At 38.6% G+C, this 25871-nt stretch overlaps 1 protein-coding gene across 3 annotated transcripts in view; it reads left to right on the plus strand.

Moving 5' to 3' along the window:
* Nucleotides 1-25781, plus strand: part of LOC100578051 — a 42839-nt gene extending 17058 nt beyond the window's left edge. For 2 of the 3 annotated variants that reach the window (XM_006559597.3, XM_003249489.4), the window contains exons 3-6: nt 19284-19427; nt 22257-22588; nt 22714-22988; nt 23114-25781. In XM_006559597.3, coding sequence (XP_006559660.2) covers nt 19284-19427; nt 22257-22588; nt 22714-22988; nt 23114-23858 — 1496 coding nt within the window. In that variant the 3' untranslated portion in view covers nt 23859-25781. Of the gene's footprint in view, nt 1-9173; nt 9385-19283; nt 19428-22256; nt 22589-22713; nt 22989-23113 lie in introns of those variants that run through there. The other variant, XM_006559598.3, reaches the window with a different exon arrangement.
* The last annotated feature ends 90 nt before the right edge of the window (nt 25782-25871 follow it).

Genomic DNA, 25871 nt, shown 5'->3' on the forward strand with positions numbered 1-25871 from the left:
CTACCCAATCTATCTCTCTCCTTCCCTCCTTCCTTCCTTCCGATATTCCCTTCTCTGTCAAAAAATCGATTCTCTTAACAATTAAGATTTAAAAGAAAGAGAGAAAGTTAACTCTTCCAATATTCCCTTCGCTGTCAAAAAATCGATTCTCTTAACAATTAAGATTTAAAAGAAAGAGAGAGAAAGTTACCTCTTAGAAATGGAATGTAAAATAAAACACTCCACGTTGGAAGTTTCCGTTCACGAAGCCGCCCTTTATCGATACCCAACTCGGTTGGTATTATTACGTTGCTTCCGGCGGAACGTTTAACTCCCGCTCCGCTATGCGAGCCGAGCATAGAAAATGCGGAAAATTGTGCTCGGTCCACAATTGGGGACGTGTCGTTTTATAAATAACCCTGTTACGCGGTAATAACAAATTGCAACAACTTTGAGCCTCGGATCCCCGGCCGGGGACTTCGAACACTGTTATTACACTTGATTGTCCTCCCCCTTATTATTATTAAGAATACGTTATAAGAGGAATTTTTTCGTTTTCCTTCTTCGACGAGGAGGAGTTTGGAAAGTTCGGAAATATCAGTGATATTTTATATGTAAAATTAGATCGATATATATTTGAATAGAATGAAATGGAAAAGATTGGGGGATAATTTACGCGCGTGAGAGTACAGAAGAAATCCCTTCGTTCGTTCCATTAGCATAACCACTCCCTTTTCTGGGACAAAGAAGGCGTGACGTCGAATATCGAGCGTCTGATCGCTCTATTAATTTTCCAACTCTCTCGATAATAAATCGAAAGCCGAGGATCGTATGCGAGATAAATTATTGAGAATCCTGTGTCGATTATTATTCGATCGAAACGTTCGGGCTCGCGGTCGGGAACGGACTGTGGAATATTCCAAACACGAGTTCAGGAAGGAACGCCTATTGTATTTACAAACGAGAACGCCTATTATATTTACAATACGAAATTGTTATGGTTATATAGACGGATACGAATCGATTTAGAATACGATTTAAATAATAATATTTGAACAATTTCTGTACAATTTTTGTATTATTAGATTAAAAAATATCCGTTTAAAAATTAGTAAAATTATTAAAACGTATTCTATTATATTTACAATACGAAACTGTTATAGTTATAAGCGGATACGAATCGATTTAGAATACGATTTAAATAATAATATTTAAACAATTTCTGTACAATTTTTGTATTATTAGATTAAAAAATATCCGTTTAAAAATTAGTAAAATTATTAAAACGTATTCTATTATATTTACAATACGAAGCTGTTATGGTTATAGATGTTTATCTATATTTTTCATTATAACTATATTTATTATATAGTTATGGATACTAATCGACTTAAATAATAATATTTAAACAATTTTTGTACAATTTTTGTATTATTAGGTTAAAAGATATCCGTTTAAAAATTATTAAAATTATTAAAACGTATTCTATTCGAATCGTAAATGTAAATTTTCATCTATATAGTTTCGAAATTTATATAAAGTTGATAAAATTGAAGAAGAAGAAGAAATCGAATTTCGCGTTGAAAGAAGAAGGAGAGTAAATGAGATCTCGATAATAAACGATGGAAATTCGATTCAGTGATCCTGTATCGAGTCCCACAGTTTTGTTTAAAACGCGAGTTAAAATCTCTTCTCTCCACTCTCGTTTCCAAAAGGGGGAAAAAGGAGGAAAGTAATCTGGTCAAAGGATCGTGTGTATATCGGATTGAGGAGGAGAGCGAGTTTAACATTACACACGGTGAACAACGATAAGGGAGGGCTCGCAATAAAGAAATGATAGGAACGCTTGACACGTTCGAAGGGATACATTGAATGGTTAGATAGATAGAGGTGGGATTATCGTGCCTCGAGCTGTGACCGTAACTCACGATTGATGATCAAAGATCTCTCTCTCTCTCTCTTTCGAGGGAATAAGAAAAAAAAAAGGAAGGAAAGGAAAGAAAAGAAGGCTGTTCATCGAGGCTATTAAGAGGCGGAGGAATGATAACTTCATATTATCGCCTATACCCGGTGTGGATCAATCTTTTCACGAGAATAGCATTCAGAAGATGTTTGTTTGTACGAGGCTGTTATTAAAATCGTTTAAAAGCTGCCAAGTGAAAAGAATGAAGAGTCGAATGAACGCGTGGAAATTCACTCGAAGTCTCGCGTTGGAGGATTGAAATCGATATTAAATTGAAAGAAGAAAAAAATGAAACGGAACTTGGTAAGGTTCTGATTATTAGCATATTTCAGTACGAGTATTTGAAATCAATTAATTGTATCTCTAACAATTTTAATAAATATCAAAATTAGTAGAATTCTTACAATTCATTAAAATAAAACATCATCAACAGTTCAGTGTAAATTGCATATCTCCAAAAATATCTACATCATTATTCAATCCTATATGGTGGAATAAAAGTATCCAAAGAATCCAAAGTGTAGCTTTATTCAGTACACATCTTCCATATCTTTTCATTCGATCGAGTCACCCTATATATAGTGGTACAAAAGTATCGAATCCAAAGTATAACTTTGTCGATAATATTCATAATTCAGTACACATCTGATGAAGATGAAGATGAAACGTCATCATCTAACTTTCCACGATCCACACTTTCCAAATTGTCCTATTCGATTGAGCCACCCTATATACGATGAATCTAAGACCTATTGAATCTAAAATATAGCTTCGTTCAGTAGACATCTCCAAAGATAAAACTATCTAAATCATCGTCCACATCTTCACAATTCACAAATTCTTGGATTCGATCGAGCCACCCTATATATGGTAACACAAAAGTATCGAATTCAAAGTGTAGCTTCGTTCAAAACACATTTGCAAAGATAAAACGTTATCATCTAAATTTCCACGATCCACACTTTCCAAATTCTTCTATTCGATTGTGCCACCCTATATATGAATCTAAAATCTATTGAATCTAAAATATAGTTCAATAGATATTTCTAAAGATAAAACTATCTAAATCATCATCCAGGTCTTCATAATTCACAAATTCTTGGATTCGATCGAGCCACCCTATATATGATAACACAAAAGTATCGAATTCAAGGCGTAGCTTCCTTCAGTAGCCAAAGATAAAACTATCTAAATCATCATTCAAGTCCTCCATCCTTCGCTCCAACACATCCCAAATTCTTCCATTCGATGGTAGCCATCCTATACACGGTGGTACAAAAGTATCGAATTCAAAGCGTAGCTTCGTTCTCCAAATTCTTAGCCAATTCTCCCAAATTCTTCCATTCGACCGAGCCACCCTGTACATGGTGGATATAAGAGTTGTTGAACCCAAAGTGCAGCCTCGTCAACGGCGCGACGTTGAGTGGCCGTAAGGAACTTCGAAGCGCCTCGTTTCACCAGTCATAATTTTCAGGATTCCCGATGCAATGCTATAAAACAAAAGGGTCCGGTCTAGCCGAGCCGCGCTTCTACCAACCCAACCTCTAAAGATATCGTCGAATGGTGACGCCGTGAAAAACGACATCCTCCCTCTTTTTCTTCCTCTCTTTGTTCCTCTCCTCGCCCGCACGTAGGTGTCTTATCATTCCCCAGAAAACATTCCACGTGCACGAGTTCAATTTCCAATGGATATAGGAGGAATCTTCCATCCGTGGGATCGAAAGGAAGGGAAGAGAAGGGGGGACGTAAAACGTCGAACGTATCAACGTTCCTTCGAAATTATTCTAAACGTCCGGAGTATGGAAATGAGATTAGGCATGAGAGGTTTGGCCGGAATATACATTGTTATCGCGGCAAATTCATAAGGTGGATATATATTTTGAATGGAAAATGGACGTGCTCCTTCGCGAAAGGGAAGGAAGAATCGTTGTTTTATTCCTTCCCCAAGCGCACAGTTTTACTCGGTGTTTTACGACGCTGCCAGCCTCGTCCATGTTTGAGGTTATGCCAGATGTGTGGATATGAGATATTGTACTATCTTCTTTTTCTATTTTTTTCTTTTTCTTATTCTTATTCTTTTTCTTTTTCATTTTCTTCATCCCTTCAGCCAAGTCTATCAGGAAAACTGTTGTTGTACGTGAATCTGATCCAACAAGCTCACCTAACCTAACTTGAAGCAAATTGTTGTTGGCAAGATATTCCCTAGATGGCGGTAGTTTGCTGGAAATGAAGAAATGTTAATTGCACGAATATAAATATAATATTATTTTATCTATGATTTTTTCTTCATTCGTTAATGAAATAAGGGAAGATCGAAGAGAGAAATAGAGAACAATATTGCGTTGTATTCCGTCAGACGATGAAACTGTTAAATTGTATGCCGTGTTGGAAAGTTCTTACACAGATTGTTTTCGCGAGTAGGAAACATTGTTACTTCCTTCCTGCAACACTTTCCATTATTTTAAAATTAATCAATCGCTTCACAGTTGCCAAACATCCGCGAAGAAAGTCACTTCCTCTAGTCATCTGTTCGATAGAACCCTCCTTTCCCTTCCTTTTTCTTTTTTTATTATATTTATTCATTTCTTGAATAATAAAATATATATATTCCATCTGACCGATTTATCATCAATTCGATTCTTCCCTGCAACGATAATCACGGTTAGAAAATGATATCGAAAAATTTTCACGAGAATTGTAATTTCGAAAAGATGTGAAATATTCTTATCATCATATGTGTGTAATAAAATTTTAAGTTAAACGCCAAATTTTCTTATCACTCTCTCTCTCTCTCTCTCTTAGCAATATTTCATTTAAAAAGCATTTTATCAAATGGCCTCGACAAATTATCCTTTCCACCACGTTCAAAAGCAAGACGTTCAATTTCTCTAAAAACTGGTTTCGTCGATTTGCACGATAGGTTTCAACGAGTTTTGAAATTATTCTTCGCGGCGGATTACGTGTATCTGCGTTATTCCATGATTTATGAATCAAGCCATTCGCCAGGATTAAGACTTGTGGGAAAGTGCGGTTTGTTTTTACCCGTGTAATGATGTAGATATAATGTTAAGACGATTTGTAAATACAAAACATTTCCGCCGCGAGTTTATTCGATTTTGAAACAATTCTCACGAATTTTACAAATGATTGAAAAACAAGATTCGGACCATCGTTTACGTCACACGATTTCATAATGATTCATTTAAATTCGTTGCGTACCAGATACATTGCACTGGATATTATTTATTAAGCGTAATCAATTCCAAAGTTCCAGACTATTTGACAGACAACTTGTTCTAATACCGTATAATTAAACGTAAGAAACTTCGCCTCGAGTGTAATAATATATTCGTCATGCGAGATGGATCGAGGTTAACCCTTCAGATCGAATGCAATCTCTTTTCCAAGAATTCTCTTCTAAATTGAAGTAAGTAAAATTTTAAAAAAGCCTCAACTCTGAATAATTTTTTTCCTTTCTTCTTAAATATCATCAACGATCTTATTGCTATTTTTACTTGAAATGCCTAGAATAATAAAATCAAAAAAAAAAAAAGAAAGAAAGAATCAATTTACATTCTATTCGAATTTCGTGGGAACACAAGCACGGCAAATAAGAGACACTATGTATCCATCCATTCCTTTGAGAGCAAAGCTAAAGACCAGCGCGCACCAAACCGGTCATTTTCACGCGTTGATAATGAACAGTTTCCCAAGCGAAGCGCAGCTCGGTAGCCGGGGAACAATCATCATGAGTTGCTTGAAAAACGAAATAAAACGGGGCAAAAAAGGGGGGGAGGGAAGGAAGAGAGAGAGAGAGAGAGGAAAAGACACGGTGGGGTCTGTCTGAAGCCCGCATTCCCCCATAGAAAATGACACGTAACAACGTTGCGCTATCTCGTGGGTAAAGTTGGAACGAGCGAGTATCGCCGGCCGAAAGATCTCTTTGGATTGGCTATCGGGGGAAACGGGTCAGGAGCGTACCAGCGCAACTGCATTCCCGTTGCATCCTGTAATTTTCGCTCTGATTGCTTTTCCAGAACGCCACGAAAGTGGCCACTTTGGGTGTTGAAATTGTGGTGGACAAAGTGTGTGGTGGTTGCGTCGGATGAAGTGAAATGGATCGAGAATTGTACGTTTTAAACTTGTATCTTTTCAAAGATTGTAATATTTATATTTAGGGAATTATTCGTGGGAAAGAAATTTTATTTTTCATTATATTTCTATCCATATTTCCGTCGACAGATGAATGCTTTTATAAATGAATTTGAATAATGATGAAATTAATATTGGAATTATAAAATATAGTGTATAATCAGGTTGGATATCTCAATGAAAGTTATTTTTAGTAATTGAAGAAGAAAAAAGAAAGAGAGAGAGAAACTTAAAATTATCATTTTAATAGGTTTGTTATTCACGTGTTCTGAAAGTGACAAACCACTTTCAATTTTGAAATCCGCAACAAATAGAAAACGTGCAATGAAGTGGAAGTGAATTAATATATAGATACGAGATAAAATAAAACTGGACAGTTTAATATCATCCAATATTATACATTGGACATTCTTGACCGATGTATAAGATTGTTGATCGAGACTTTAAAACTAGTTTAACGTTTATAAAAGTTAAATAGTGAACGTATCACATCCTGTAACTGATTAATCCAATTGCTCTGATGTAACTGCAGCCGGTTAATTAGATCATTTAAGGTCATCTATCTGGCTTTCTTTATTACCATTACCACGAAGCTATATATATATATATACAGAGGTTCGTTCACCTATATCACTCTTACTTCTATTTGCAAGAACACCTGTTAAGTTCAAGTTCTATGACGAGATGAAATAATCAACTTTAAGGGAAAAATTGTACACATGAATATTTATCGATAAAATGAAAATTTAGATTTGATTATTAATTATAATTATCACTGTGTGTAATTTTTAAAGTAATTCTAATTATAAGAAACATTTCAGCAAATTTCCTGGACCATATATCTAGATGAAATATGAACGATGAGATTCTTTTCATCTTGGATGGATTATCAAACAAGATGTGCATTTTTGGACAAGCTGAAATCACCAGCTGATCATTCATTCTCCCCCAATTCTCTTCCCAATTGCACCTATTGCAACCTAACAAATCAGTCATCCTCAGCTACCCAATTCCTCAGACACAGTTACTCGATTATTCACAATCAGAGATCGTTCAGAAACTACAGTTACCTACTGAATCATCTAGTCCCCGTCTCAACTCGTCTCAAGGATCGTGAAAAAGAATTTTTCGAGTTAAAATTGTCTAAGAAAATAATTCTTCGATCATTTTTACTAGCCTAGTTACTAAAATTGTCTAAGAAAATAATTCTTCGATCATTTTTACTAGCCTAGTTACTTAGAACTATTATTTTTACTAGCCTAGTTACTTTCCCTTCTCTCCAAACACTTTTATCACTAGATGGCGCTCCCTTCCAGGCAACAACACAAGCCACACAATATAAAAAAAAATATCAAACCAAATTCAAACAAAATCAAACATCTACACACCCATTGCATCAGGAGGTTAAACGGGCAGTTGACCTCGATGGACCCACCCTCTTCCAATGGTGCACCATCATCGGTTATACGGCCTCGCGTGGCCATATAAAATACTGGAAGCGAGCACCGCGAAACCGGAAGCGATTAGTCAGATTACGTGATCTGGAGGCACCGTTCTTCTTCTATCCCCTTCTGCCCGGTAGCCACGTCGTATACACGTCGGATCGTTGTTGCGTCCTGGAAGCCACGTCCCGGGGACTCGTTTCGTTCGGATCGAGTCGACTCGCTGGACCGGTAGCCGCGCTCAGAGTTTGTTCACATGGGATGTTGGAAACGTTGGCTGATGCTTTTCCACTACCTGTGTACGCTCATTTTGCTCCCTGTGGAACACGGGCGCAATGGAAACTTGGCCAGCTCACGCGTATATATGTATATGTATATATATATATACATACGTGGAGACGACAAGTTAGCGTGTTCAGCGTGGAATAGAGCGTGATGTAACATGGTGTTTTTGCCGAGCGGTTATCTCGGTTTTAACGCGACCGGAGGATTGGAAGGAAGTGGAAGAATGAACTGGAAAGAAAAGAAAAATCGATAGATTCATTGGAATATAAATAAATGGTAAGACTCTTGGTTCCTCTTCGTATAATAAATTTCGATAATTTTTCATTCCCAAAGAAATATATCATATATACACGATTTTAACTATCTTATTAATCTAAACAACTTTTATCGTTCGATAATATGGTATAACCATTATGCAATGGTTGAGTTATAATGCGGTATAATATATAAAAATGATCGGTGATGACAATTTTGATCGATTTCAAGATTCTCTGATCCCTGTCCAACGAGCCACGAAAGGAAAGGACGACGGTGGTGGCGATGAAGCGTGACAGTGGAACACGCGCTCGTCGTAACAGTAACTGAGAGGAGAGTATCGTAGAGTATTGCAACCTTTTTCACGCGGCCATGACTCGACAGTAACGCCACCTTTTCCTGGTCCCTCCCCCCTTCCCCCTTCCTGAAGGGGGTCTTTAAACTCGTTGCGTCGATAGATGGCGCGCGAGACCTTGACCTGCGGTAAAGGAAACAGGGGCGATGGTAGGAGGAAGTAATAGCGGTCTGGCTGGTGGCTGGTGAACGATAATCGGCCTCTTCGAAGGAGGGAGGGAGGGAGAGGTACCCGTGCGCGTTAATTACGGGTTGTTGTATCTTTGTTCCTATCTCGCAACTTGCTCTTTCATCTTTGTCTTCGCGAATATCGAGAACAGCAAATGGAGGGAATATGAGTTTACGATAGATGGAAAGAAACGAGATCGATATATCGAATGGAAGGATACGAGTTTAGGATAGATGGAAAGAAGCGACATCGAGATATCGAGTGGAGGGGATACGAGTTTAGGCTAGATGCAAAGAAGCAGAATCGATATATCGAGTGGAGAAGATACGAGTTTAGGATAGATGGAAAGAAGCAAAATCGATATATCGAGTGGAGGGGATACGAGTTTAGGATAGATGGAAAGAAGCGACATCGATATATCGAGTGGAGAGGATACGAGTTTAGGCTAGATGCAAAGAAGCAGAATCGATATATCGAGTGGAGGGGATACGAGTTTAGGTTAGATGGAAAGAAGCGACATCGATATATCGAGTGGAGGGGATACGAAATAGATGAAAAGAAACAAGATGGCGGAGACACTTTAAAGATTCGCGTAGAGAGTATTTTTTCGTTCGTTATAATAAACGCGAGGAAATTTCGTGGATTGCGATGTTTTGTGCATGTGTATGTGTATGTGTGTGGTTGATTTATGACGGCGTTCAGGTCGATGGGCGTGTCGCGTGCGAGAGGAAACGGTTGGATAAATGAATGCGCGTGTTGTTTACTGTTATGCACGAGCTATGAAGGTAAGAACGGCATGCGATGCCCCTTTTACGCGTGGAATAATAAATAATAGTTTCCGAAAGAAACAATTATCGCGACATTTAAATTTTCTCCGAAATAATATAATATTCGCGTGGAAATAAAGTTTCAAACGAGAATATATCGATACAATTCTATCTCGACCGTGAAACGTACGTCTAAAAATGCGTTGACAATCTTTGTTACGTACGTATCCATGCTTGATCGATCGTATTGTCGAACACTTTGTTCCTTTTCTTTGGGAATGCGCAGGAAAGCTTCTTCTGACGCGATGCAACACCTCGCGGGTCCTCGTGACCGGTTTGCTCGAAAGGATCGTATTCTCCTGATTACCGGCACAACCTTGCGATCACCGAGAGCGGCTCTGGGAATCGTTCGGGTTACGATTTCAAGGCTGGAGAATGGTGGAACGCTCCCAACCGAGCGAGAGATTCTTTCGAGAAAAAATCGAATCGTTGTGTTTCGACTTGGTTGTGTCGATTACTTTCGAAAAATTTTTGAAGAAGGGCAATTACTCAATGTAAATATATAAAATCAAGATTTATAGTCGATTCTGATTCACGCGTGATCTTGCGTGTGTATTACCACACGATTGCTCCAATATTTTTTTCTATTTCTCCATGTTGATTTCTTTCGAAACTTTAACTCGAGATCCGTTCGTGATTAATATTTCGTAATTCAAGTTTCGATGGAGTTTATACGTGTACGTGAAATGGATTTGCCTCGCATCTCGTGATCTGACATTTTGATCCGTGAAAATATCAAAAACACATCCACGATCTTAAAAATGGAACGCGTACGATCGTCATCTCATAAATTCTTAAAAAAGTTAATTTATTTGTCCTAATCATTCATCAGATCAGATTAATTCATCAAGGAATAACTTGACCTAACCTAATTTACTTTCCGACGAATAAATTCGAAACGCTTGAAAACAGGTTAATTAATAACCTCAAAAAATTTTCACAAAAAATTTCACTCGAATTTATCGAACGAATCAATCTCTTTCGTTAAAAAAAAGACTTGATTAATCGAACTGAATCTAATTTACAACGAATGAATGCATTCTTTCCCGGCGAGGCGACAAATTCTTGCGAATTTCTTCGAAGAGTAGCTACTGCGTGAACGACAAATGGTCGAAAAACGCATTCACCGTAACCAAAGCTTAACAGGGACACAAGCGACGGCCGACCAGACCGGAAGAAATCGAGAGTGGCTCGACGAGAGAGCCGGGACAAGGTCGTAATCCCAAGGAGGTTGGAAAGGAGGGAAAGCATTTAACTGAATCGTTGTGCTTGAACCGAGACACCGAGCGTTCTCGAAAGTATCGAAGACCGCGCGCCTGCGCGGTTGCATAAGCGCAGCTAACCTAACCTCCTCCGGCTATGGGCGAGGGTGATCGATTTAATTTTTCGTCCCGACCCGGTTTGTACGCTCGAAAGAGGTTTTACGAGGATCGTGAACGGACGTCTATCGCCGTGCAAGATAGAAAGTCGAGATTACTACCTACGTAACAGATATATAATTCGATATTTATTAGAACAAGCTGATCGCGAGGTTGATTAATGGATTGTGCATCGTGTCAATGTTGCGAGCGATCGATTGCGAAAATTTGTCGTCTAGATTTTGATTGGATTGCGATAAGGATATTGTTTCTTTCTTTATTATTGCTATTATTATTAATTTTTTTTTTCCTTTCGTTGAATCGAGACGAGCCGAGATTCGTAAACCCGTGTGTTCGAGGCGTGCACGGTGACAGATATAGGTTATGTTTCGCGAAATGTAAAATTTATTATAGATGGATAGGTTATTTCGAAATTATTTGAAGTGAAAATTAAAAATAGATATTAAAAAAAGTATTCTCTTTAATTCTTTTCGTCGAACTAACTTCGTATTATTGATTCGACGATGTATCGATTCAATTGCAAATTGTTACGTGATGAATTTTCTTTCGTGCATGAATATCTCCTGGTATACTCAAATGAAACATTAAATTTCGAATCCAATCTATAAAATTCATAAAGGATTGAGAAATTTTCAGTCACTTGAAGACATTAAAAATTCTTCAAAAAACAATTCTCCCTCGAAATCGATCGATCGCAACGAAATGCAAAGGATATTGTTTACCGACCGAGCACACGAATAACAAAGTAAACCGTTTCCCACGGAATTATCGCGAGGGTGTCGTACCCATCGCTAATAGGATCTCGTTCCTGCGTTGATCGGTGCCTTCCGTGTGCATAACTGTCGCGGCACGGTTGTGTTACCCGGTTGAAAAACGAGCCAACTATTTCAGCACCGGTGATTATTACGTGCAACTATTCAGGCGGGAGTTGGAAATGACGGAAACCGTGGATAGAAGCATAGATGTGGCGAGCGACTGCATAGGGCGACGGTGCACGTCGAATGCAACCGAGATTGCCCCGCGTAAACTGTGCGGTGTAGCTCGGGCTTCGGGATTGATTAATTCGTTTTTAATTGTAAAATGGATCGTTCTAACGGGTCGGTTGCCCGGCCAACGGATAATGCACGCAGTCTACGGCCAATTAGAGGAGCCGTGAAGGATTTTGTAGAATGAACGGAACGCTGAGCCGGCTGGTGGAACCGTTGTTCCACCGATGCAAGCAGCGATGGTGTAGGTGATGGTGGTGATGATGATGATGATGATGATGATGATGATGATGATTGGAAGATGAGTAATTAGGGATTCGCGAGAGGTTTTATCCTCTCTGATGACTTTATGCAGTTTTGACGAGGAAATATCAAAGTGACTGGTGGCTGTTATTATTATTAAGATGTGAGCAGGATATAAATAATGATCTCGAGTTTCTTCTGCAGTAGTTCGCTCGAGTTTTGGCAATATCTATTCGTTCTGATGTTTGACTTTGCTCGATGAAGAGTATCGTGGAGAATAATAATAAAAAGAAGTTGAATAGATCAATATGGAAGATCGATTAATTAGCAGTGTTTTAAATAATTTTATTTTCTCGCCAATTTATCTCCATTCCTTATTCTGCAAATATTCATTCAGATATGTATTATCGTAGATACTCTCTCTCTTTTTTTTTTTTACGTAAATTCATAAATCGTGAAATTTCTCGGCTCTCCATTCTCGAACAAACGACACGTTATTTCTATTATATTTTGCATACGCACGGTGAGCGATAGCCGCGTAGGCGTTTCACGATACTCTCCGCTCGATGACAGCTGTTCGACTGGAAAAGTATCGGCGCGCCAGCTCGAGGTAACCGACTTCTTGTTTCTCTGGTCCGCGAACCATGACGGAGAAACCAAGTTTTCTCGGATCGCGAGATGAAACGGCGCACACACCTTTCGTTCCTCGTAATTTTTAACTTTTTATCTCGATTTTTCGGGCAGAAAAGTCTACTTTCGCAATTTAATATTTTTATTCAACGGTAATTAAATATTATCGTAAATGATGATCATTCTACAATATTTATATGTGTCATTCAGTCCATTGAAACGATGTTTTTAGCTCGCAGCGAATAGAAATTTTCAATTAATTATCCTTTCGATACATAAATGGAAAATTCTTCTACTGTTATTATATACAAGAAACGTACACTGAATTTCCATCAAGGTTCTCGCTTCAGAGAGAGAAAGAGAGATCATCGTGGAACGAGCAACGTTTTCGCATCAACTTTTCATTTCCTCAACATGTACCGTGCATTGTTTATATAACGATGCAAGCCACGTAATAATTTTCTAAAACGAGCGCATCGAGTTGTAACCCAAGAAAGCGCACCGTAAAACCAACGTTAAATGTCAAACAAGATCGTTCGACGAGTTACTTACGAAAAACTAGATTAAAATTTATTTATTTTCTCTCCTTCTTTCTGCCGGTGAACATCGAAAACGCGCAACAATATATTATCGTATAACGTTTGCAACTCCGTTTCTTTTTTTTCCTTTTCTTTTCTTTTTCTTTTGTTTCGATCGATGGATAAGCGATGCAAGTTTCTACTTCTTTGGAAAGTGGGACAAGTGGGTTTCTACTCGTGTTATTAGATATTACGTAGATCCATTTCCCAAGAAAATTGCACGTATGATTAATATCCAACGTTGCGATCGTTTCAATTAACAATGTCCGTCCCGATTATTCTATCACGATAATAATAATCGATAAAACTACCGTTCAGAACAATCTGAATCCATTCGTCCAGAAGAGGAAGAAATGTCCATATTAGTGGAGAGACTTTTGAAATTTCAATTTTGTCTCGAAAAAAAAATTTCCTTTTCTGTTAACGCGGCGCATCTTCCTGGAACAGGCGCTCATCGACTTCCTAGTAGGGCGATATCGCGAAAAATTGCGCCTTTCACGAGGCGGTGTTACGTGCGACTCGGGTCCCGAGTCGGCAGGTTTGGGAACCGAGGCTTGGTCTTTACAATACCGTTTGAATTCCACTATGCCGATGTAGGAGAAGGCCCGTCTCGAAAGTTGCAGTCGCGGAAGCTCTCCCTCCGCGGTATAGCGTAATGCGTTTATCAGATTCGCGGTAATATCGCGTTGATTATTATGTGTGGCTGAGATCTTGGGAACATCGTCTGGCAAGAAAGTGTTTCTTCGCGAAAACACGTGACCTGGAAAGTTGTTTGTGCTCTGGGATACGTTAAGATATATATATGTATTTGATTGTTGGTTGTCTTACAGTTTCTTTGTATAGTTTTCTTTTTTTTAAACTTTTTAAAAAATATGTACAAGTAATTGGGGAGTGAGAATGGTTAAATGAATCGACTATTGTCCGATCATTGGTTGATAATAGGTTAGTTATAATAGGAGTGATCACGAGTTGATCTCTGGTCCATTGATTGGCTATTAATAAAATGCTTGGTCGTAAATTGACCTCTGATTGGCTATTGTTTGATCATAAGTCGATGTCTGACTATTTATTGACCATTAACCGATCATAGATTGATCATTGTCTGATCATTGATTGATCTTGAAGATAAATTGTATTAATTGTAATGTTGGAAAAATTTGGAAATCTTCTAATAATCAAAGTTGCGATAAAAGTGTTTATCGAACGAGTTGTTTCAACATTTATATTTCAATTTTCTTAATAAGTTAAAAAAAAAAGAAGAAGATTAAATATAATCTGTATATTTCATAATCAAAAAAAATTAAATATAATTTTCGAATTCATTCTTCGAATTCACTTTCACGAATCGAAACTCGTATCAAAATGAAATTATCCGCAACAAATCTCAATCTTCCTTTCATATTACTACCCGTTATTCAACCAGACTTCTTCCTCTTTCATCCAAATCACCCAATAAAACCATGTTTTTCATATATATATCTTATATTTCGTCCTCGATTCAACTTTATTTTCAAATTATTCTCAAGATTTCACTTTCAACATGTCAAAACTCTTTTCATGATTCATTTTCATCCACTCTGACGTGTTCAATTTGTCTTCAATCTCTCTCCTTCTCTCTTTAGTAAATTTCTATGAACATGATGTAATATAAATGATTAAATCTAGGGGATGATATGATTTAATCCTATTTCTCCTTCTTGTTTCAAATTCATTGTTACTCAATATCAGAAGAAAACTTCATTTTTTAATTTGGTTCTTTTTCCTTTTCTTTTTTTTTTTTTTTGTTAATTTTTTATGCAAATATCTTACATATTTTAGAAGAATGATAAGATCAAAGATCGACGATAAATTATCATGGATAAATATTTGCTTCCATATAAGAATGATACTTTTTTTATCCAAGTTTTGTGCTATTCGTAATAACGTGATTGAGTGGATTTATTCATAAAATGGATCGATGACTCTCTCTTCTTCGATAAGAATTTTTATTTTATATCGTCTTTAATGAATTAAAATCGAATGTTATTTATTAATTTGAGAGAGAAATTCTATAAAACATCTTCGAATTATCAATCATAACCAAAATTCCATCATACGGGAGTTTTTAAAAAAACGTACACCCATCCAAGTATTAGTCGCGGCGAACGTAACTTGACTTTGATTATCGAGCGGATAACCATCTATCGCACACGACAAAATCGTCATGTCTCTATTTCTTTATTTCTTTCTATATTTAAATAAATTAGAAATACATTACACAATTATCTTATCCTTTAAAATATCCAGACAAATGTTCAAAATTATCTTTTTCAATTTCACGTGATTCCAAAAAGCGAAATGAGCAAAGCATCGCCTCATTTGGTAGCTAAATTCGTTTGCTCATAACGAGGCATCAATTACACGCTGATGCACAACGCTCAGGGTGCGTTCACGCAAAAGGGAGAGAGAGGAAAGGACGAAGGAAAGAAAAGAAAGAACGATGGTTACGCAACCATCGATGAAAGTCGTCCACGTTGGAATTCATTCTTACTTGCCCTGACCTCCGAGATAATGAGAGTGATCTGAATAATCTCGGTTCGGTATGTATTTGGCAATGTGTTGGCCGGCCTAATGAGTATCGGTGTGGTACCCTCGATTTCTTTTTCATTTCTCGCAACGAGAATGATTAGCATACGGGCTCTCCTTGCGTAATTTCTGGTCCAACGTAATTGCTTACTTACTTTGTATACACACACGTGCGTGGGTACGCACTAGAGATTAAGAGATATTATCTATAGATCAGAGTTTCTCAACTTATTGAAGAGGGTACATAAAGTGATTCGATTTGTATTTGAAAAACTCCATTTTGAAAAATATTCTTCCTCTTGTAATATATCGCTAAATTGATCTTAGCATCTTTCCATGTATGGATCATTTTTGATAATCTCCAACTCTCTTCTCTCGCCTAACATTTGTACTACAAATATAAATGGCAATGTTCAAATATAAATCTTCGCTTGGAAAGGTGTTACAAATCACAAATCATAAATCGTCTTCTTCCAATCCTTACATACACGTAATTCAATATTTACAAAATGTGTCTTATTAATTATTCTTCATTTGTTTTTACATATAATATTATGTTTGTGTCCAATTTTGAGTTAAAAAAAAATAGAAGAATAGTTCCACTATTCAAATATCCAAGGTATTTTAAATTATTGAAAATATTCAGATCGCGATTACTAATTAACTATGTCGAGTCACGTGGTGAAATGATTGAGAAACGCTGTTCTAGATGGCGTTGCGTGTCCTCATTGTATCATGGAGAAAAGAAAGCTATGCGAATTTTTTTTTTTCTTCTTTTCAACGAGAATGTGGATGAAGATAATTGATCTTTTGATTGACTGCTCGACGAGGACAATTTATTTCAAGCAATTTTGCGTCCAATATTACACTGTTTCGTAATATACTAGGGAATTGGGGAAGAAAGAAAAAGAATAACTCGAAGGCGTAATTTTTAAAAATGGAACACGTGTAATCCCACTTTTAACGATCACCTGCGTTTCCTAATAGCTTTTATATTATATTATCTGTAATAAGAAGAATCAAGAAATGACTTTTACCAAAGTTTGTTAACAAACTTTGAAAAAAAAAATAAATTCGTGATCCAATGATCTGATTGATCAAACGTGTTTTATCCTCGATATTTCGTAATATCGGCTCTAATTTCCATACAACAACGTGTTTCTTCCTCCTCTCTAAAAACTGAAGTAAAAATTGTGGAGAAAAGGAAGAATCAGAAGAGTGGCTCCACGAGAGTTGGTCCACGAGACACCACCACCAAGTGGAAGAGCTCCACGACTCCATTGTTCACGGGACACAGGTTAATCGAATATTAATGACGAAACAGTACCAGCCAGCCGTAATAGAATGAACTCCAACGGTGATGCATTAATGTATATCATCACGTACTCTCGTTTCTTCTGATGTTGTGTTTGGAGAAGTAACGGGCCACGGCGTGAAATATAACTCGGATACGGATTTCGAGCTAATGTTTGACTTGAAATCGGAGGAGGGAATTTTTTTCTTTTTCTTATTACAAAAAAGAAATCGTCGAAACATTTGTCGATTTCCTGTTGAAAGTAATAAAACATTTTAATCGTAATTAACGATAATTATTCGTTAATCGAAATATCTTCAATTACAATTATAATTTAATGTAATTTCCATGTAAATTTATCCAAATTTAACGAGCCTGTTCAACGACTCGATGTAATTTAATTAAAAGCATATAACTGTAATCCCACCAATTGAAATTCAGAATATTTCCTTCTTTCTCTGTTATCTCAATAATTTAAATTTACATTATCATAAATATTTATTCTCGGATTCTTATTATTCGGAAGAAATAAAATTGATAAGTCCATTAAATTTTATTAATATCGACTTAAACCGTTAAAACGACGATTATTTATCGAATCTCGATTATCAATTACTTAAAAATATTTCTCTTCGAATTTTTTCATTATTTCGACGATACTCGTTCAAGGCTCGTTAATTGACGAACAGAAGAAGAACAAGAAGAATCGTTCCATTGCCAATTGAAGAGAGAGAAAAAAAGATGGGCGCCATCATAACGTACCGGCGCGGCTTCCAAACCTTAAATTAATAATTTATCGACGATTTGGAGGGATATACGCGCGATTCTTCCCATAATTTATAGCCGAATGTAAAAACATCGGCCGGTTGTCCCGACTTCACGTACAATGGGGGCGTATAAATCGCTGAATCGATTTGCAAGCGGTTTACATCGTATTTCCGCCATCTTGAATTGATTTACAGCTAGTACTAATGCGCGAGTCCCGCCAATGATTGTTGTTCCCGTCCTTTCCTCGAAACGTCCTTTCCACGAATGTATCTTAACGTGGGTGTTTTATCGCCGATACAACACGTCCGGTTTTATGAGCAACGACGGAATTTATCGTCGATCGGGGGGCTCGCGCTCGCCAGGCTAGATTAAATTACAATCTCGTCCACCACCCCCTCCCTCCTTGCCCCCAAAGACAAAGAGGCCGTTCAATTCTTAACGGCTCGCGATAAATTTAAACCGGCTACCTCTAATTACGATTTTATCCCTCCGATTATATCCTGGTAAGTGCATTCTTCTTTCTCTTCTCTCGTACGTGTAAATTATAATCCAGTTAATTTCAGAAATCGTCGAAATGGAATTTGGACTTCGTTTGAAAGAAAGAAGAAACTTCTTTTATCTATGGATGTTTTTATTAAAATCTTTTCGAAAGTCGAACATTTTGTCTTTTGAGATAGGAATTGTCTTACGAGTCTAATGATTCTACTCTTCATTTTCTTTAGTATATTTTTCTTTAGTATCCTCTTCAAACGTGTTTCACAAATATACTTCGCAAATATACACCCTATATATACATATAAAGCATCTTATCAAAATTATATTTCTATGAAATAAATAATATATAATCTTTGCGAAATTGTCTCATTTGCGAAAATGTTATTATCAAAGTTCCTCTCCTCTTGAAACAATATAGAATTGTTTCAAGTACAATTGTAGAAAAGTATAATACTTTTTCATCCGTGGAAGTGGAGCAACGGTAACGTTTGTCACGTCCGTCTGGGAACGAGCCACGCGAGCTTGTTAAACGAACCGCCACTGCAAAACGAGCAAGCCCCGCCTCGCCTCGCCTCTGACACAGATGCCACCGCTTGCGTGTCCTTCCCCCCTCCACGAGAAAGCGAAAATTACTATCTAATTTTCATTCGTCCCCGTGAAAGTTTAAATCGATCGAATTGATCGATGACCAGTTCCGTGGATGTTGAATTTTTTTCACAAAAGTTTCATTTCTTGGAATTATTATATACGTTCTCTGCAATGAATGAAAAATTTGTTGTTAAAACTGATATGAATAAAATTAAACGATTCTCCTCGACTTGTTGTCGTGAATTTTAATAGATTATTTTCTACTTCAACAAGGAATCGAGATGATTTTTTCGAACGTAACGTTAGTTTGAAACGTATTTTGTTCTCGCAGGCTGGTTCTCCGTTGTCTCGAACAACAGTGGTACCGGAAGTGCCAGGGTGTATCGAAGAGTGGGTGCCTTGGTTCGAGCTGGCGTCCCTGCATTTCTCCTTGCCAAACCTCTGAGAGCCTACACTCTGACGCACTCCAAAATGGGTAAGTTTGATTTTTTTCAATGAATGAATTGTACGAAAGAAGCGAATACATTATCTGTAACAATAATAATAATAATATCTATTATTTCTGTATATTATTTCGATAGGGAGAGATTTTCGAATGCGTGAATGTTTTAATTGCGACGAACGATAAGCTATTTGCAAATGGTTTTGTAGAAAAGCTGTTTTATTAATTAGAATGTTTTGCGTTATAACGCGTTTCCTATCATGGGGCGGAAAGAGGCTGTAACTTTTGTTTAGAATGAATAATAAATGGCTTTATTACGTGAATGCAACGGTGAATGAAGAAGAAAAGCAAATTTATGAGGAAATGACTCGTTTACGAAGTGATTAACTTCTGCACTTTCGTTTGCTAAAAGGAAAACAGAAAGTGGACGTCGTAAAGAATTAATAGTGGTTTGGCGTCCTGAGAAAAAGATTCTACTGTCGGATGATTATTTTAATGGCAGATAATGCTCGTAGATTTAATGCTTAAAAAACGATTGATAAAAGTGTTATGACGCCAAGTCATAATCATTTTCAACCAACTATAATCCTTTTCCTCTCCCCTAAACTCCAGAGACTCTCTAACACATTCGAGACGGATATTGCACACTTTTCGAGAATTATGTTACAGTGGATATTTCAGAAAGAAGCACAAACATCCCCTATATATATAATATTCTCTTCATCTCTCACCCTCTACGAAAATTCTAGAAGCTCTTACTCAAAAATTCTTCTATTAATTAAATTCTCAAATCTCACAATATTCCAATATAAATAAGATTCATACTTCATCAAACCCTCTATGAATTCTTCCATTAATTAAATTCTCAAATCTCACAATATTCCAATATAAATATTCTTTCATCCCTCATCAAACCCTCTACGAAAATTTAGAAGCTCTTAAAAAATTCTTCCATTAATTAAATTCTCAAATCTCACAATATTCCAATATAAATACCTGGCCTGGATAAGATTCGTACTTCACCAAAGCCTTTACAAAAATTTTAGAAGCTCTTGCTCAAAAATTCTTCCATTAATTAAATTCTCAAACGTGCATATCTCACAATATTCAAATATAAATCCTTTTCCCTTATATGAAAATTCTAGAAGCTCTTGCTCAAAAATTCTTCCATTAATTAAATTCTCAAATCTCACAATATTCGAATATAAATACCTGGATAAGATTCGTACTTCACCAAATCCTCTACGAATTCTTCCATTAATTAAATTTCACAATATTCGAATATAAATACCTGGATGGCCTGGATAAGATTCATACTTTACCAAATCCTCTACGAATTCTTCCATTAATTAAATTCTCAAACGAGCAAAATATTCGAATATAAATAAGATTCACCAAATCCTCTACGAATTCTCTCATTAATTAAATTCTCAAATCTCACAATATTCCAATATAAATACCTGGCCTGGATAAGATTCATACTTTACCAAATCCTCTACGAATTCTTCCACGAATTAAACTCTCAAATCTCACAATATTCGAATAAGAATAAGATACTTCGCCAAACCCTCGAATTCTTCCATGAATTAAATTCTCAAATCTTACAATATTCGAATAAGAATAAGATTCGTATTTTACCAAATCCTCTACGAATTCTTCCACGAAACTTAAATCTCAAATCTCACGATATTCGATATATAACAATATTCGCAATTTGAAAAGATTCGGATAAACGCCACGTCGACAAACATCCTCGAAACGCGGAAACAGGAACCCCTCGGGGAAGGGAGGGCCACGTGTCGCGGAGCCGCATCGAAGTCAGGATTGTCCCTATCCCCCCTTCGTCTAGGACGTGACGACGCATCCCGCTTCGGTATATACGATGCGTGCACTCACGCACGTAAGCAGCGGCGCGGATTATTCCCCTGGGTGCAGCGACTGGCCGTGACACGAATGTCAATGTGTCTGTTAATGCGAACTGGCCCCGCCGCGGTTTGCCCGCGCCGTTCAAACGTAGGCAACGTAACGTAATAGGCACGCGGCCCGGTGAAAGCCGCCAAGGGTTCTTACGATACGCAACGTACGCGTCCCCCTCGCCGTCCCATTATGCACCGTAACGATTATACAGCCGCGGCAAACGCCGTTTCTATGCCCATTCCTTCTCTGCGCCAGTATACGTGTACACACTCCACACTCCACGTGTATATATATATATATATATATGTATATATTCGCATATCGTGATGTTTGTGTCGAATTTGGAAAGAGTAGTCGAAGTTCAGTTAATCGGATAGAAATCTTGCAATCACGCTTTAATTGTAATAATATTTTGAACATCTTTTGACGCGTAGCGTAATAATTTAATAATTTATTTAAGTTAATCGGATGGAAATCTTGCAATCACGCTTTAATTGTAATAATATCTTTTGACACGTAGCATAATAATTTAATATTTAATAATAATAATGTTTTAATAATGTAATAATATTTTAATAATAATGTTTAAAGAAAGAAGAGTGCAAGAGGTCAGGTTTCAAGTTTCAAAACAGAATAAAAAGGGTTGTAACGTTAACTTAGGGGCTGTTGGTTGCTCTTGGTAGCCAAGTTGGTTGCTCTTGGAAAAGATTTATTAATCCAAGCAACGTAAAATAGAGCGGATGGGTGGAAGCTCGTTTTGTTAATGATAGCGTGGATAACTGAGACAGGTAATTGGAATAACGAGGCGCTTTGTCGCCGACTGTAGATTGAGATACGGAACAACGGACTTTCAACAAAATAACAACAATCTACTTAATTCTTTCTCAATTTCTCTTATCAAACCTCGTTCCTTGGATGATCGATCGATCGAAATTCCGTTTTCAGAGAACGGCAACCTGAGGGCCCACTACACGAAAACGACGGTGAGGGCGGGGGAGGTGCTCCGACTGGCCGCAGTGTTCCAGGACACGCGGAGGGCGCCCGTGGCGAGCGGCGTTTCCGGGGTGGTGAGCGGCGCGCCGGAGGGCAAGAGTTCGAGGTCGTCGGAACGAGACCAGTACGCCCAGTGCTTGGACTCCCACGGCCACGAACTGTTCGCGCCCCTTTCCGCGCGAGGGGAGTTCTACGCGACCTGCCAGAGCGGCAGCCTCGACACCGGAAGCGACGCAGTCCTCTACAGGGTTCACCAGCTCGCCAGAAGGGACCTTCCTCTAAGGGTGAGCTTTCGAAGAAAGAAAAGAATAATACATCAATAAGTGATAATAATATATTAACAAGTAGCAATACAAGGAGTAATAGCAATAGGTTGAAAGTATTTCTCGAGCTCGTTTGACGGTGTCAGGTACGACTGGTCGCCGGACCCTTGCCGATACCGTTGCCCCGAGATTACAGCGGGCTGATGCAACTGGAAGGCGCGACCAGGGGCCCCATAGTGTTGGGATGCGCGGTGCCCTTGATGCCTGAGAGGCCCCTGCCCAACTCCACCGTGCCCGAACTCCTCGAGCTGGTCGCGACCGGACCGACCGCGCCACGAGTGAAGAGGGCCAGGCTTGGCTGCCCGTCCGAGGCTCGCCTCCTCGCCTCGCCCAAGATGCAGCGATTACTCTCAGCTTGCAGGTGAATTGAGAACAAGAGAACAGAATATTATTATCGATATTTTCTCCAATTGTGGAAATCAAGATGAAAGTGTTGAAAAGTAAGAAACTTCTCACTCGAATCCTTTTCCTTTTTCGTTTTCGAAGGAGGGCGTTGGACCAGAGGGCGACGGAGCCGCGGGTCGCTCCGCCGAAGCCGGCCTCCACGAGCGGCGGCCAGTTGAAGGAGCTGCACCTGAAGGAGATCAAGTCGAAGCCGGAAGCGAAGCCGATCCTCCAGAGTCTGAAGGAGGGGTTGGAGCACATTAAACGGACGACGATCAGGGATCGGAGCAACGGGCGGACGTCGGCGGCGGGCGGCGGCGGCGGCAACAATCATCACCACGGCTTCCTCGACCGGATCTCGAGGATAGCCCAGGGTGGAAGGGGGGGGAGGAACCCGGCCAAGAAGTCGGCCTCGTTCACGTTCGCCGTCAGGCCTGAAATCGGCATGAGGTCGGAGAGATACGCGAGCCTCGAGTCGGAGGCGAATCTGATCCAGGGGTCCGCACCGTCCTCCAGACACCAGGTGCAACGATCCGTCTCGACCAGCGTGCTCGAGGTCCAGACCCAGCAGGACATGGATCCACCTTACTCCAAGGTCAGGGACAGCTTGACCCCCCTGCCGTCCACTCCGCCGTCCTCAAAGACCGAGGAGATATACGCGGAGATCTGCGAGACTCCCGCTCTCCTGCCATCCCCGGAGGAGAAGCCTCCTCCTCCGCCTCCCCCACCAGAGGGCAGAAATGGGACAAGGGAGAAGGACAGGGGTTACGTGAAGCTGGCTTTGTCCCAATCCGAGATATCGAACGTCGGCGAGGAGGAGGAAGGGATTTACAACACCGTCTGTTGATGTTGGGGATGAAACCAGAGGAATTTGTGAATTACTTTTTGTCGAATGAATCTTGGAGGAGGAGGGGGATGTTTGAGGAGGATTAAAGGATCGAGGGAATAAGGGAGAGGGTGGAAAGTTTCGAAAGGAGAGAAAAATTGGCGTTGGTTTACGATAATTATTCGCCGAGGATAATAAAAATGCATTTGAATAAAATTAAAAAGGAAGAAGAGGGGGGGCAGTCGAGGGAAGGAACCAGTTCTTCTCGAGAAGAGGAACGTTTTAAAACTTTCCAACGTGTATAAACTAAATCATCCTTGTACAGCTCGTAAACATCAACCACATTGAAAATGCTCTCGAGTTTTATCCCGCCCGAGGGCAGAAAAAGGGATCGAGATCTTGAATCGCTCTCGACACGTTTCTCAACAACGTTTTTTTTAAAAGGCAGTTTCCATCCGCAGCTTCGATAAAATTCCCTTCCCCCAACCCGATCGATTCCAGCAAGTGACACTCTAATTTTATCGAGCAAGCTTGGATCGTAACAGGATCGGCGACAGACTCGTTAACAAGACGAGTAAACATCGGAGAGGGAGGGTCTTTGGAACGGTTAGAATTTCGTTTGTACGAACTTGTAGGAGTACAATTTTCCATCATCCCTTGTTTTATCGTTAAACAGACGAAAAAGGAAATATACGTGTCCTCCCTCTTTTCTATCCACAGTTACAATAGCTTTTTATGTTCCATAGAAATACATTTCTCAAAATTTCCAACTCTTCTTATTCGATCAATCCAATTATTAGACCGAGGATATTTATACAAAATAAAAAATATATATATATATATAAAATTCATTCTTCAATTATCTTAATGACATCACAACGTGCCTCGAATATTTATACATCACACGCATACGTAAACATCCTCCAGTCTACTAATTATCAAGCGTGTATGAACCTGCTTGTCCTCTTCTACATCGTATAAACATAGTTCTATCGTGGTTCATTGATAAGGGACAACGTGTGACTTCCTAGAATCGAGATGGACAGAGAGGGGAACAAGCGTCGAGGAAGAATTTACAGCGTCATTTGCCGAAGGAATTATCCTCCCAGCGTCTTTTTCTACCCTTTTTCCGAGAGAGAGGGAGGGAGAGAGGGAGGGAGAGAGGGAACGGCCGCGTCCTCCACGGGGAACCGGACCGGAAGATTTACAAGGCTGTTGACCGGTGAAAATGATCGCGTAATTGCGGTCCTGGCCGCTCGCGGCGGATGTAGCGGGCCCTCGGCGGGACGCCAACCCCGACTTCCGGTTGCATTAAAGGATTCTTCAGGACGATCGATTGTTATTAGGCTACGATCCTAAGTATATTCGAGGACGTGACGAAGGATCCGATTCCTCGTTTGTGATTTATGGATTGATATACGTCGAGCTAAGTGGATCGAAGAGTGTTCGTGACCTGAGTTAAATCAATTTGTTAATTTTCAAAGTGTGATTCCATGATTGATTGGACGATCCAAGTGAATTTGGAATTTTTTTTTTAAAATCTAGACCTAAAATTTAGAAAAAAAAATCGTTGTGTTGATCCGTGTTTGATAATGTGTAAGAATTTCTACTTTTGTGATCTATGGATCGTATATTTTTTTTTGGAAGAGAATGGAATAAAAAATTGTATAAAGAAAGAAATAGTTCCTTCTTGCCTGGTTGTGTGCAAGGGACACGTTTTTTTTAGCAATGATTATAATTTAGTTTGAAGCGGATATTGTTTTCGATAAAGACATTTTTTTTGTACAGTTGTTGGCAAACGTTCTAGCGTTTAAGATGGTTGGATTGCGACGATCAGCGTTTTGTACATTTGTTGATACTGGTTGTGAACACCCACGAGAAACACGATTTGTAATTTTCTTATTGTATAGTTATTATTTTATAATACACTGATTTGCAGTTAAACTGTGTGATATTTTATTTGGGAAATAATACCTCTACTTTCAGGCATCTCATTAAATTTATAATATATAATAATTTTCAAGATATAAATTT

The sequence above is a fragment of the Apis mellifera genome, linkage group LG8 (genome assembly GCF_003254395.2).
Source record: "Apis mellifera strain DH4 linkage group LG8, Amel_HAv3.1, whole genome shotgun sequence".
NCBI classification, from domain to species: Eukaryota; Metazoa; Arthropoda; class Insecta; order Hymenoptera; family Apidae; genus Apis; species Apis mellifera.